Source organism: Solanum stenotomum, chromosome 10 (genome assembly GCF_019186545.1).
Source record: "Solanum stenotomum isolate F172 chromosome 10, ASM1918654v1, whole genome shotgun sequence".
In the NCBI taxonomy this organism is placed as follows: Eukaryota; Viridiplantae; Streptophyta; class Magnoliopsida; order Solanales; family Solanaceae; genus Solanum; species Solanum stenotomum.
This window is the reverse complement of record NC_064291.1, coordinates 174029-189252: the sequence shown is the minus strand read 5'-3', so window position 1 is coordinate 189252 and position 15224 is coordinate 174029. Positions and strand designations below refer to the sequence as shown.

At 29.5% G+C, this 15224-nt stretch overlaps 2 protein-coding genes across 2 annotated transcripts; one reads left to right on the top strand and one right to left on the bottom strand.

Moving 5' to 3' along the window:
• Positions 1 to 434: 434 nt before the first annotated feature.
• Positions 435 to 1266, bottom strand: LOC125841928 (brassinosteroid-responsive RING protein 1-like). The gene has a single exon (XM_049521118.1). It carries the CDS (start codon positions 1175 to 1177, stop codon positions 701 to 703), a length of 477 nt encoding a protein of 158 aa, XP_049377075.1. The 5' UTR covers positions 1178 to 1266; the 3' UTR covers positions 435 to 700.
• Positions 1267 to 13468: 12202 nt separating this feature from the next.
• On the top strand, positions 13469 to 15059 carry LOC125841552 (heat shock protein 81-1-like). Its single transcript, XM_049520703.1, has 3 exons — positions 13469 to 13591; positions 14358 to 14499; positions 14836 to 15059. Exons 1-3 carry the CDS (start codon positions 13469 to 13471, stop codon positions 15057 to 15059), a joined length of 489 nt encoding a protein of 162 aa, XP_049376660.1.
• Positions 15060 to 15224: the final 165 nt, after the last annotated feature.

Below are 15224 nucleotides of genomic sequence, written 5' to 3'. Positions count from 1 at the left end.
ATTATTGATTGATTTACTTACTCATCAAAGACCTAGCTAGGATACAGTCTTTTTCCTTTCTTTTTTGTTCGAGGAATCCTAGGTTAGGTAAGCTAAATATAAAAACCTAAAACCTAAGCTCCTATAAGCAAACTCCAAGTGTAGAAGCAAATGTTTACTTTGAGGCTGGCACTAACTTGTATGGAGAAATAAAAAAACCAAAGTTATGAATATGGGGGCGGAGCTAGAGGGAAAGCTATGAGATCGACATAATTCAATAATTTCTATTAAAATTTTATAATTCTATTAAAAATTGGTTAATTTGCCAAATCCAACCAGAATAATATGTATTTTTTCATTTTTAATCAAAAATCTCATATTCAAACCTTATATATACATTCACTCCCTTTTAACAAGAATACTTTACGTAAATTTATTCGATGCATACCTGAATCAGTCGGACATAGGGAGAAATCAAAAAATCCCAATCACCACTAAAAAAATTGTTTTACAATCTTTTTCTCATACGCGCGTGTAACTGAAGTAATACCTCATCTGCAATAACATTTCACTATAACAGCTAAATAGTGTCGGAACAAAGGATATCATTCAATTTTTTCGTATATTTTCCATAATAGCGTTTCACTATAACAACTAAAAAAACTATCAAAGTTATCAACATTGTTACGTTGGTATAAAGAGATTTGACGGTATAACACGACTACTCCTCACAAAAATCATTAACCCCAAAAGCCAACCACAGCTTCTCATTAAAAATCCCCATCATATCCTCCGGTACAAATTCCTTCCTACAAAGTGGACACGTCTTCTGATCATGATCCATCCAACGGTCCACACAGCTCCGGTGAAACACGTGTCGACAATTCATCAACATCCTGATCTCGTCGCCGAAATCAAACTCGTAAAGACAAACCGCGCAGCTCTCTGGCGGGTCAACTATATCGGAAAACCTCACTACCGGTAATATCTCTCGGATTATCGCCGCCGACACCGAACACAACCGGGTATTCTCTTCTCCGGGTCGGGTCGGGTAAGGAAAGTCGGGTTCGAGGAAATCGGGGAGACCGAGAATTGTGAAGAGATTACAGATGAGTTTTCTGATGAAGAATGGAATTGAAAGAAGATGGAGAAGTAATTTGGGGAAATTGAGATCCGTATAGCCTAGTGGAAAACCCATTAAAAAGGTGTTTTTCTGAGTAATTTGTGTGTGTAGAAATGGAGATTTGAACTGAGCTGAGATTCCTTGTTAATGGCGGAATGGGAGGTTTATATAGTGGCAATTTTTTGGGGGAAATGTTCAAATTTACCCCTAAAGTAATCAAATTTGCGATGTGTCCACTACACACGGAGAAGTCGTAGGGGTTCAACATATATCATAATTCATACGTACATAAAAAATAATAATTTTTAATTATGTATATATAATATAATTTTTTAACGAAGAGAATTTGGATAAACACCCTCAGTTCTATTTGCCTCCGCGGGTGGCCATGATATGATAAATATAAATTATTATATTGAAATTGAAAATAAAATATTTTTTGAAAAGCAGATATGATTCTGCGTAAATCAAAGTCTAATAAATTATGACTATCTATTTTGTCATACCGTAGAATATTAAAATCGAATTAAAAATATGAAATTATAGTGAATCAATTTGATGAGATAATGAGTTGTAAGGTATGCGTACATTTTATTATCTTTAGATTTTATTTTACGAAACTATATTAGGTATGTTATTGCTATTGTTGTAATATACATTTCTCATTAATTTGCGGTGGGAAAAATCTCTATTTCTACTAGTGTATAATGGATAATATTAGACTAAAAGTTGAACAAACTATAAAGTTGCTCAATTTTGCATAATAAAGAGCATATTTGGCTTTTTTTTTATTCCGATATTTAATTTCTAGCCTAATTAATTTAGATTTATGCCTTAAAAGTCATGCTTTGGGAGGAAACACGCCTTATCAAAGATAGCTATATTTACAAGACTCGAATCTGAGATAAATAATTAAAAATAAAAGATCACTTTAATGAATACATAATTTAGAAAATATTTTTGGAGTGGGGTATGTGGGTAGGGGGGGGGGGTTATTAGTGACAGGGATGTGAGAGAGTCAAGTGTGTGTGTGTCCCATTCCAAGATGTAGGAGCCTTGTCCTATGATTTGGGCTCTTCACCTTTTAACATTCTGAATTGTCAATTTATATCTTCATAAATCAGACTTTATCTGTAATAAAAAATAAAATTATAAATTATTTTTATATTTTTAAAATCAAAGTAATTAAACTTTATTTTTTGGAAAGTACAAATGATGGAGAATAAAATCACCGATCTTTGAAATGTCAATTTTTAACAAGTAGAAAGAAAAAGAAACTACTAATTGTTTTAGGATCATGAAATTTTTAAGTTTGTCCTACGAGTTTAGGACAATGATTTTAAGTGCTAACTAAATTTTGAATTTGATTTATATACATATGTGTTAACATATACTCCCTCCGTTCCATTTTATGTGGCAACATTTGACCGGGCACGGAGTTTAAGAAATAAATGAAGACTTTGAAATGTTTACCAAATTGCCCTTTAAAAAGTAGACTCTTTTTTCTCTCTCCTCATAAATGTATTGGAGTATTATTTTAAGATTAAGTGGGACCAACAAGGATAAAAGAGGAATTGTACCTTTATAAACTTACCATATAAGGAAATGTGACATTCTTTTTGGGACTGACCAAAAAGGAAATTGTGCCACATAAAATGGAACGGAGGGAGTACATAATTTGTATCAGAACTATTAAACTCTATCAAATTCATTTATATATTTGTGCTAAATTTGTACACAAAATTGATATTACTTTCTTTGGGGCCATTGACAAATAGTCATATGGCCATGATGATGTGTATAATGTACTAATTTCCATACAAATTCATGTGCTACATTTTAACTTTCTTTATAATTATAGGTACTATAGTACTCTTTTGACAACAACTTAGGTAGCTTCTCATTTTCAAATGCTCAAACACAAATAATCAAATGATTTTGACTTGTTATTAGTAGGTACCAATGAAGGAACATAAGAAAAGGACTCATTTGAAAGCCACTAGACCAAAATATGTATTTTCAAAACTAGTATTATCAATCTATCAAGTACATTGATTGAAAATTGACCACAAACCTAATTGGAATATTGTAAATTGACCACAACTCTAGTTTATTTTCATAAATAAAAGAAAAAAGAGGAGAAAACTTGTTTAAATAAATGGTTATCTCCCATCGAGGAATGTGATGCTTATGACAGAGAACGAGCTGACAAGAATGATTCAAATAGAAAGATTGATATGGCATGCTTCTAGGCTGAAAAATTTCTAAAGAAGAGGTGAATTCTTACGTCGGAAAGGAGGAGAAAAAGAGTGAAGTGCACGTTAAATAAGATATTTCACAAGTTTACGTGTTGATCAATGTGACTATACTACACAATCACGCACCTAAGCTCATCTGAAATAATACTATTCTTTTTTATTATTTACGAACAATATCTAATAAAATGTACCAGATAAACATACAATGAATCTTTCTGGAAATGAAATCGTTTATGATAGGGAATAATTGATCATAATTTGAAATTTTCTAGGCGAATTCAGATTAGCCAGACTTCAATTTCAGGTAGAAGACAATATGTATGAGTTTCTTTTTTCAAATAGTTTTGTTAAGAAGTTGAAGTATCAAAGCCATGGGGCCAAAATGGAAAAAAAAAAAAAAAAGTCATGAAGGATTGTGCAATGTCCAAAGGATTGTGCAATATCCAAAGGCATCAAGTGGGGGCAAATGGTTCCTGCAAATGCAATAGTCCCTTTCACAAGCCCACAAACACTTAAGTGAACTAAATTGAAGACCCACCAATCATCTTCACACTAATTCGAATTTGTTCAACGTACAAGTTATGACCTATTAAAGGAGAAACACTTCCTATAAGTTCTTTTCAATACTTACCACCATTGTAAATATAATTAAATGAATAAAAAACGTGCTACGTCTAATAGCTTAAAATTTCAATAAGATCTTAAAAGGTCACTCAACTTTGAAAATTTATCTAGTAAAGTCATTAAACTTTATTTTGTATCAATAAAATCACTCAATTTAATTTATTATATCACCATTCATTTTCTCTCCTAGATCAAGTTTCCAGTCAATCACTATAACCATCACACAAAAACAAAAACAAAATCATTGTCCGATTTGGAGAAGAAATTACAATTCAGCCGAGTAATTGACAGAACAAAAATGGATGAACATTTTATACATTTGAAAAGTTAAAATTAATAATCAGATTTTAAAAAAAGTATATGAATATTTTTTTGTTGGATAATTCATAAGAAAATCCAGATGTTACCCAAAAGCATCAATACTTCTGTTTGGGCATACTGAATTAAGTGCTCAGAAAGATATTGTTACGATACTGAATTTAATAGAAAAATAATTATTGTTGTTTCCCGCTAATCTCTATTGCTACCGTAAGGCAGAGGATTCTTGTTAATAGTTAATGTTATCGGTAAGAAATTCTTAATAGTTTTATTTAATTTTATTTATTTATGAAATTCATATTTATATGGCATAAACATAATTTATATTGCTTTGTCATTTTTTTTAATGATAAATTTGGTTAAGTGATTTTTGTTGATACAAAAATTTAAGTTGAGTGATTTTATTGATACAAAATAAAGTTCAATGATTTTATTATATAAATTCTGTAAGTTGAATGACCTTTTGAGATATTAACTCCAATATATATATAGTGAAAAAAATCTACTAAATATCTATAAATAGTTAGTTGTGAAGACAACTATTATATATTAACTTAAAATCATTAAAAGAATAAAAAACTTCGAATGTTAGATCTGTCTCTCACATCAAAATCTCCTGTTAACAATAAAGTGATTCTATCTATTCTGTCAATTGTCATATATAGTCTATAGAACATAATAACACATCATTAGTATATGCTTTCATCTATTTCTGAAAATACTTCAATTAATATAAAAAAAGAGATTGGTTAATTTTACAACTTATTTATTAATTCTTTTGTGGAATCAAATTCTCATCGATATACTAAATTTTCTTGATAAAACTCCAACTGGTGGGTATAATAATTGAACATTAATATTTAGGTTCTCATGTTGTGTTTCACGTAATTTTACTTATGAATATACTATCTTTGTCTTAATTTATGTAGTGGTATCTGAATGCAAATATAGAGTTTAAAAAGGACTTTATTTAAAATTTATGGTTTAAAACAAGATATACATAATTGTATAGTTATAAATTATTTCATCAAAGGTAAAATAAATATTTTAAAAATAATGTATGACCTTTTAAATCTTAAAAACCAAATAGTTACTCTTTGTATTATGTAGCGATAGAGCAGACATTGAATCTCGTAAACCCAAAATATGCCAATTGAAATTTCATGTGTACATTATTTTTAAAAAAAAATTTCTCTTGTTAAAATTTCTGATTCCGTCATATTTTATGATATAGTTTGGTGTCACGTCGTGTCCCAAATAGTGTGTAGGTTTCCCCTAATGATATATACAAGGCAACATGCTTACAATATGTTGATCCTTATTATTACCCATGCTAGGTGTGCCTAATAATAATTGCATTTCTTTTAGTACAAAAATAATTTAATGTGGTATTAGTCCCATCTTATAGATATGAAGGGGGAATAAAAAAAAAAAAGGTAAGTCATTTATAGAATAATATGAATTACTATGCAATAGTCCAAGTAAGTGGGATCATATAATTCTGTATTATGAAGATTTGTCATGAATAAATATGTTTTACGTCGATTGTTAATCTATTATAATTCATCTTTTTTTTTATATGTATGTGAAACCGACCATGTATGCAAGCTCACACCAACGGAGCATGTTAGTAATTAGTGACTGATGAGTCTTGCCCAACCAGACAAAGATCATGGGCAGGATTATCAAGTGTGAAGCATGACAATTTCTTGGCTATGGTGGGTGGGTAGGGTACTCATGTTATTATGTTCTTTTTTTAATTTTCAACGGCGTGTCCATTGAAATTTGACTCGTTGATAAGAAATTTTCAACAAAAAGGAGAAGAGATAAGTATTCTAATAATACTTACTATTAATAAATCACTAATTTATGATAAACCCTGCAAATTTGGCTCGACAATATTGTTTATGATGAAAATTTCATCCAAAATTTCTTATCTGACAGGCCAAATTCCAATGAGACATCTGTAGAAAATTAGCGCTCTTTTGATAGTGACTGATCTCGTTGATCAATTATGATGAAATGAAGAATTAGTTTAATATATTATAATTTTTAGGGGGGGGGGGGGGCGCTCTTCAAAATGACCGAATAAAAAGACTTTTTATTTTTCCATTTATTGATGTAAATATCGAATACAAATTTAAATCTCCTCATTCTATCTCTCTGATAAAAAACTAAGTAAAATAATTTATTTATTTTTTTTAAAAAAGATAGGAGCCTCCCTCTTTTCACCATGTCTTATAAAGGCAAAGACAAAGTGACCCATATAAGAATAGAAATTATTATAATTATTAGCTTACAATCACTATTTTATGGCCCTCCACCGCCGACCAATTATTGTTTTACGTAATATTTTATTTTTTCCAAATAGTGTGACAATCAATTTTTTTTGGTGTAAAATTTTTTAGTGGTAATTGAGCCAATATCGTTATATTTAAAATCGTTAAAAATGTCAATAATATTTATGTAGAGTGTTAGTTATAAATATTTATATTTATTATTATTGCTAAATTGCTGCATAATTCTTTGTTCATTGCAGTAAAATCATATTTGTTTTATTATATTCGATAAATAATGTGACTTGTCAGATTTCACTATCTCCACTCAATTTTGTTGAGTCTCTTTTTTCCCCTTCTTTGTCCTTGTGTGATTGATTGGTAGTGATATTTTGATATTGGATTCATCTGAATCTAAAAATACAAGGATAATACTGTATATTATGAATACGTTTTTTAAATTGGTTGTTAGTAACTTATATATCTTTTTTTTTAAAAAAAATAACGTTGATATTCGAATTAATTTGTATGTGCTTTAATTAGTTTACAATGTCTCTTCTTCTACCAGTATTAGCACAATTACAAATTATACTTTTGTACCCCAAAACTTATGCAGATAAAGTAAAGTTACGAAAGCATTGTTCTGGTTTCTATATTTAGATTTTTAAATTTTATCGTTCCATAGTTTTTAACCACTTCATTAAGTGTAATTTAGTGGTAAAGTCAAAATTAGGGATATCCAACTTTAATTTTTTTTTTCTTATATATATATATATATATATTAAAATATAATTTTTTAGATATTAAAATATATTTAAATATTTTACTGACCATCCCTGTACCTATGTAATCGAACTAATAACTTGTTATATCTTGCAAGAGAATTTGTTTATGTATATGCTTTTTTTTCTTTTCTTTTTTAAAAAATATTCTTCCTTTCTGCATACCTAAAAACTGTCCTATGAGATTTCTCTAAAGAATTGGGGAAAAAAAAGTGAACTTATTGTTTATTCAAAAAAAAAGTTCCAATTCCAAGAATTAGGTGACATGTATTAATTTGTATTCATTTTTAGTAGCATATTTGGAGATAATTATTAGTAGTATTTATTTAGAATACTCAAAACTTAAAAGCAATATGTTGGATGAAAAAGTGTGTAAATTGTATTTAAAAGCTTGGCCTACAACATATATATAGTGAGACTATATATATATATAGTAGGACAAGGTTTTTTCTTCTAAAAAAACAAATAAATCTAGGAGATGATAGTTTTCTAATAAGGTTTTTATCCACTTTAATTAATTTCTTTTTCAAGAAAAGTACTTGTTAGTTTCTTAGATGATTATTACAAATAAGCTTTTAGTAGTTAGTTTATTGGCTCCTAAAGTTTAAATACATTTATGTAGTTCATGAAGGTGGAAAATGTAATTTCTCCCCAAGAAATTTATGGGTTCCTAGCCTAATTTCAAGTGATTTTTTTTATAATAATAGTTGAATTTATGATAAAATATTTTGTAAATTAATTTGTTAATAAATATACAGGATCGAACAAAAATTACAAAGATTTGCATAATTAATCTGTAATCAATATTGAGATTCTTTTTTAATCTTAGTGGAAAAGATTAAATGATATATATTGTTGATATATGAAAAAGTGAAAAGTATCCGATAAAATATATCTAAATGTCCACAAATTAGCTTGAAAACCACAATTATTAAATATATTCCTCCTTATATATCCAGACAACCTAGATTAAAAATATTGAATGAGAACATCAATGATGATCAAAATCAGATTTTTAGGTTGTTAATTAATTAGTTCCAAGTATTTGGATCATGATTATCATAATTAAAAATTATTAAAACTAAAACTAAAATAAAATATTACTAGAAGCTGTCTGCCATATAAGGCTTAAGTGTAGGATTACAAGGCATGTCAAAAAGTGTCTTTGTTGATAAACATGAGTTTAAGAAAAGATTAAGTTGATAATCATGAGTTATTAAGAAAAAAATAATCAAAATACTACGTGATTTTTCTAGTCAGTCTTAGTATTGGTGGACAGAGTGAAAAATAATAGATATTTCATAAAATTAATTGAGATGTACTAAAGCTCGCTTGAATAAAACATTATAAAAAACTTTAATTACCATGTTATTATTAGTGAGACATTAACAACAACTTGACTATTTAAAATTTTTAATCATGCTTAATTAATAGACAATTATATGATATATTAATTAATAAAAAGTCATGATTCTCACTAGATTTTAGCAGATAATGGCATTCACGCCTTGAACAGTTTAATACAAATAAAATATGATTAGCACATGAATTAAGGATAAGCACAAATCTTCCAAACGTACTATCTTATCTAGGAGGAAAAAAACTTAGGTATCATGCTTTATTTTTAATCAAAAGTCACAAATTTTAATCGTAAAAATGAAATCGTTTTTATTTGAAAGTGCCTTATTTCTAAAATAGACTTCATTATGTGAATTCGAAAATTAAATCTTAAATCACCACCACCAAAGACTATGGTAGGGTACTGATGAATACTTTTTGATTCTTAATTGAAGGTCTCAAATTTAAGTGCCAAAAATGAAATCAACTTTCATAGATTTTCTATTTTACCTCTAAAGTAACTTTTTTTTTACACAAATCAAAATTAATCAACCCAAAACATGAACCGACTTGAAATTCAAGTCACAACATGTGCATATGCATATGCAAACACTGCAACAACAACACTTGTGTCTGTGACCTTTAGTATAAAGGAGCAAAATGTAGACAAACAATAATGTAGTTGTCCACGTTTTTATTTACGTAAATAAATGAGCTTTATACAAATGTTGTGTTTGGTATAGAGTTATACTAAGCGATGGTTTGGTTCGAACATAAGTTATGTCAGAATTATAATTAGAGTTGTCAAAACGAGCTTAGTCCAGGGGATCGGCCCAACGCAACCTAATAGTTATTAGAGTAGAGTTGAGACAGGATTTTTCAAGCCCATTAAAACTAAGGCTTATAAGTCCGGCCCATATAAGCCCATGACCCTCGAGGCTTGATCGAGGTCGGGCAGGGGTTGGCCCATAGACCAAACTATTTATTTACGGATAACTTAAAGAAATTTCACTAGTGTACGAGCTAAATACTTAGTTGCCCGCTATGTTGTAATAGTACAAATCTTATAGGATTTTTGTGTGTCCAGTTACATACTCAAAATTAGGTTTAATTTGTTCTAGATACACTTTATCCAAGAGGATTCACATGTATCTAGAATACTTTGACAAATCCCGCGCCCTCGCTTTCCTCCCATCTCACTCGCCACTCTCTTATCTCGCTCGCGTATCTGAGATGCATCACACGAGATACATGTATCTCACATATCTAGTATCCTATATACATGCTAATCACACTAGTTTTTTTGCTATTGTTATTGAAACAACACTATTGTTTGCCATATTTGATTTGAAAATCTTCACATTTTCTTGATGTCATGGAATTTTAAGTTTGAAAAAAAGGACTAGCCTGCCCCAGCCCACTTCCCTTCTAGGATTGAGTTGAATTGAGCATTTTCAGGCTCTTCCAAATGAAGGGTCGCCCTGCCCTAGCCCATCAAATTCCTTGATCCGCAAGAATTAGACCGGGTGAGGCTCGACTGACACTTTTTGAGAACTCTAGTTATAATACATCACTTGTAATACGCATATATGATATTGAATATATTTTCAAGAAAAAGAGAATTATAAAGAGTGTAAGGTTATTTTTGGTTTTTTTATTCCAACATAATTATTTCTACATAAAAAATAGTGCGAATTTTTATTTGGTGATTAATTTCTTTTCCCACCAACCAAATAATTTTTGACATTGAAAATATATATTAATCTTTTATTTTTTAGGTATCACATCAAACTTGATAAACAAGGGTTACATATTGTTATAAATCAGTATTTAATATGAAACGCTAAAAATATATACATTATCAATGCATAAAACATAAACTTATTTGCTTTTATTCTTATTTCATGTATAAATAATTTAATTATGGACTGATCTTTTTATTTAAACATCAAAACGTCTTTTATTTTAATAAATCATGAACTAGATCAGAATCATTCTCAATGAATTCTTAAAAACTTAAATAATAAATTAATCTTTAAATAACTTACATTCAAATGTGATTTATTTTGTTTGTTTATTCCTACATCTCCCCCACAAGAGAAAAATGGTCTTGCCCTTGGTTCATTGAGTCCATGCCTTAACAATCATGAAAAAAACATTATTATAATTTTCCATGTGAACTTTGTACTCTTAATTCCTTTTTTGGTTCTTGATTTGAATTTGCTTTTCTTAGAAAGCTGGTTGATATAGAAATTGAATTGTCTTTTGACGTTTTAAATCAATTCATATACGGTCTGAATCGATGAATAATTGAATTCTTAAACCTTTTTCAATCTTAGAAATAATATTTTATATTTATTAATTTGATGTATACATTCAATACGCGTAAAAAATTTCTATCAAAAATTGTGGGTCATATTATCATGTGAAATATTCTTTTGATAATTCTTGTACCTACTCAACCACCCCTTTTTCATGTTTGTCCCAAAAAAATGCAAGTTAACTAATGTAAGTAGCATTCTCAATTAACTTTTTAAATCATTGAACTCATCTTCCCTTGACCACCAAACACTTTACTTCTCTTATTATTTTAAAATTTTAATAAATAAATTTACTATTCCTGACTATTTAAATTTTTAGGTTAGATAGTCACGTATTTCAACATGTTAGCAATTTATGTAAAGGTTTTGTTCGAGTCTCACCGCTCTTTATCATAAGAAAAAAGAATTTTCACGTGGTTAATATATATATCATAAAAAAAAATTAAACTTGCATTTGAGGAATTGTGTGAAATACATAATTAAGTAAATATAAGCGTTGTTATCTACCCTATCAGTTTAAACTCTTTGATGAGGTGATACACACACTTCATCGGTAGATAGAGGTCCTGAATTCAAGTCTCATCGCCATACATTTTTTTCTAAAAAAATTATATGTTTAACACATCATAAAGAATCAAGTTTACACGTAAGGAATAACGTGAGAAATATAATTATAAGTAATTATAATTGTATTATAAGTAAATATAAGTGTGCTATCTCTAACCGTCAACATTAGGTATTTTGAGTAAGAAAGCAAGGCCCAAGAAGGGTGCAATGAGAATAACAATGTAGAAAAGCCCAAACTAAGTCCAATAGAAAGAGCAACTTTCACATATAGCAAACACAAAAATCATATTTGTATGTTATAACTATAGTTTGCATAATTGCGCTCCATAGCAAACTTTATGTTTGCTATGGCTATTTCGCTATACATATATACAAAAGAAGCAATTGTATAATTTGTTTCGGTATACATATACAAAAGAATCAATTGTATAATCTGTGTTTGTATAAAGCGAGAAAGAGAGAAAGACAAAAGAAAACTGGGCAGGGGGAGATCGTATTTGTATAATCATAAGTGTATAGGACGAAAATATATGCATTTGTATTTGTATATACAATTTTCTCTCGCTTTATACAAACACAAACACAATGTATATATTTGTGTTTGTATAAAGTGAGAGAGGCGAGTGCGAGTGGCGAGCGAGATATAAGGGAGTGGCGAGCAAGATCTGGGAGAGGGGAGAGGGGAGAGAGGGGAACGAAAATATATGTATATATACAATTTTCTCTCGCTTTATACAAACACAAACACAAACACATTTTTATACATTTGTGTTTGTATAAAAGCGAGAGAGGCGAGCGAGACTGCCCAGCGAGATTCACTAGGGAGAGAGGCGACATAGCAACAGGTTGCTATGGGGTACAATTAAATCAAACAATGTTTATAGCATTTAATTTGAATTAATAATTTGCTATTATATATAATTTTCCCCAATAGAAATGTTGAGGAGAAGCAAGTCAGGCCCACTACTTTTTCAAGCATAGACCACTAAAAGTCCTATACTTAATAGATTGTTTTTTAAAAGTTTATTATACTAATGAATGTAAAGATTTTTCACCTAGAATGTGTAAAACGTTTTAAAGTGATGCGGGTCTAATTTCAAGAGACAACACTACTAGTAGTCTGAAACCTCAATAATCAATTATATATAGATAAAATAAAGGAGAAATATTGAATAGATAAGGAAACAAGATTTGAGTCTTAGTGATTATAGTCATACAAAAACTAAAAAAGGATAACATTACTAGTAATTTGGGACCTCAATGTTCAATCGAATATCGATAAAACATAAAAATTTTTTTAGATAGATAAGAAAACAAGTTCTAAATTTTAGTGACACGTTTAAATATCTCATCTTGATTTAAATGGACATGCAGTATTTTTACTTCATATTACTGAAGTTCAGTCATTTTTCCTTTTACACAAATTTCAATTAATATGATTGAATTTCAAATAAAAATGTTTGAACTTCAACCATATAAAAATTCAAACATTCTACCTAAAGTTAGGCGTCGTCAAACCAAACTTCACACAACATAAATAATAATATTCACAATTTTTTTTACACTAAACACATAATAAACATAGTTATGATTAAGAATTTTCATGATAAAAAATTACTCTGTATGAATCAAGGGTAAAACAGTAAAAACACCCGAACAGAAATGTAGAGAAATCCAGATACGGCATATGCACAAAAATATTATTAATATTAATCGTCGCCTTCATATAAATACCTTATTAAATTTTCCATTTTATCATACTCAGAAAAGAAAAATAATATACAAAATTTTCTCTCTTCTTTGTTCAAATCTTCACTTTTTTTTTTTGTTTAGAAAAAATCAAACATTTTAATTAGAGAGAAATACAATGGCAGATGTAGAAATGGGGGAAACTGAGATTTTTGCATTTCAAGCAGAAATAAACCAGCTATTGAGTTTAATTATTAATACTTTTTACACCAATAAGGAAATTTTCCTTCGTGAATTAATCCGCAATTCCTCTGATGTAAGTTTTAGTTTACGCAAATTATCGCGTAGAATACATGTGTCTGTTGTTCAATTTTTATATGAGTTTAAATATTTCTTTATGCACGTCAAAGTTGGAAGGTATAGATGTTAATTGAATACAAGTTAAATGATACGTTTGTATATTATCTCTAATTTGGTCTCAATTGATAACTAAACAATGTACATCAACACACCTCAAATTTGTCCTAATCATGTTGGGCATTCGATGCTGACCTGACATATAAATTTTAGAGGTTGTCGAGATAATTATTTTGTAGGTTCGAGTGTTTAATCCATAAAGTAGAGACAAGTTGGAGTATATAGACGTGCATTCTTAAAGTTGAAATGTTTAGCTGTAATTAAGATCAAGTTAAGGTGTCTATTTTATATATTATATTATTTTTAAAAAATTATGAATTTATAATCATGTTAAAGTGTGATGTTTTTATTTATAGAGACGGAATTAGCATTTTAAATTTATAGGTTCTAACTTTTTTTATCACGTTTAAAAGTTTTATACGTTCTAGATTCTAAAAGAGGCAACTCATTGGATTGTGAATAAATTATCTATATTTGTTAGGTGGACTTTTTAATACAAATATAGAATATGCGCTAAAGCTATGGTTTTGTTCTGGTCCTATGCAAAAGCTTCTTAATTAAGTCGTTGAGAGAGCGCACTTTTATTTATTTAATTATGTTCTAGTTTAATTTATCTGTTTGTTTTGAGTATAGTTTTGAATTTTTTTTTGGTGGAATTTGTGTAGGCATTGGGTAAAATTCGATTTGAGAACTTGACTGATAAGAGTAAACTGGATGCACAGCCTGAGCTTTTCATTAGAATTGTTCCTGATAAGGTGAATAACACACTCTCCATCATCGACAGCGGTATCGGTATGACGAAATCAGGTATGACATGTATGTTGATCACCATTTATCGAAAAATTATACTGTATATATGGAACAATGATGAACTTCTTGGCTTAGCCATCCTATATGTAGGCATGGATAGGATAGTCGGTGTGTATGAATTATCAACCATAGGCGGATCTAGAGTTTCTATAATATGGGTGCATAGCAAGTAGGAATTGATTCTTGTTCGTTAGCTTGCGTTCAACCAAGCGCAATGTTTAGTTTTTTTGGAGCATGAGTGCCGACAGATAATACTATGATAGTACTTTGGTGAATTGGCGTGTTGTGTTATGAGTAATTTGAAGAAATGGTTTATTTATGTTATGTTAATAGATTTGGTGAACAATCTGGGAACGAAGGAGTTCAAAAAAAATGTTTCGTTCCTCTTTTTTTGGCAACTCTTTTATTTCAACTTTTCACATAACATGTCTAGCAAGAAGACGATGGAGGCATTACGGGACAGCAGCATGAGCGCGTACATGTCTAGCAAGAAGATGATGGAGATTGACCAATATCTGCACATGCTTGTGCTACCATGTAAATTGATGTGTTTCTGATAGACCCTCAGCTCAAAGAACGATCAAAAGAGGCAGTAGCCGCAAGCAGAAACAAAAACAAGATAATAGGATAACCGCGGCAAAAGGAACAACATGTAGTCAACAGAAATCACAAACAAGAGATGGCAAAAGAGAGAAACCACACAGATATTTACGCACGAAACC

Bases quoted from the DNA above. Each gene is read 5' to 3' on its own strand.
- LOC125841928 (XM_049521118.1), bottom strand. From the start codon at position 1,177: ATGGGTTTTCCACTAGGCTATACGGATCTCAATTTCCCCAAATTACTT.
- LOC125841552 (XM_049520703.1), top strand. From the start codon at position 13,469: ATGGGGGAAACTGAGATTTTTGCATTTCAAGCAGAAATAAACCAGCTA. The intron at 13,592-14,357 runs GTAAGTTTTAGT...GAATTTGTGTAG, and splicing joins TAATCCGCAATTCCTCTGAT to GCATTGGGTAAAATTCGATT. The intron at 14,500-14,835 runs GTATGACATGTA...TTATGTTAATAG, and splicing joins TATCGGTATGACGAAATCAG to ATTTGGTGAACAATCTGGGA.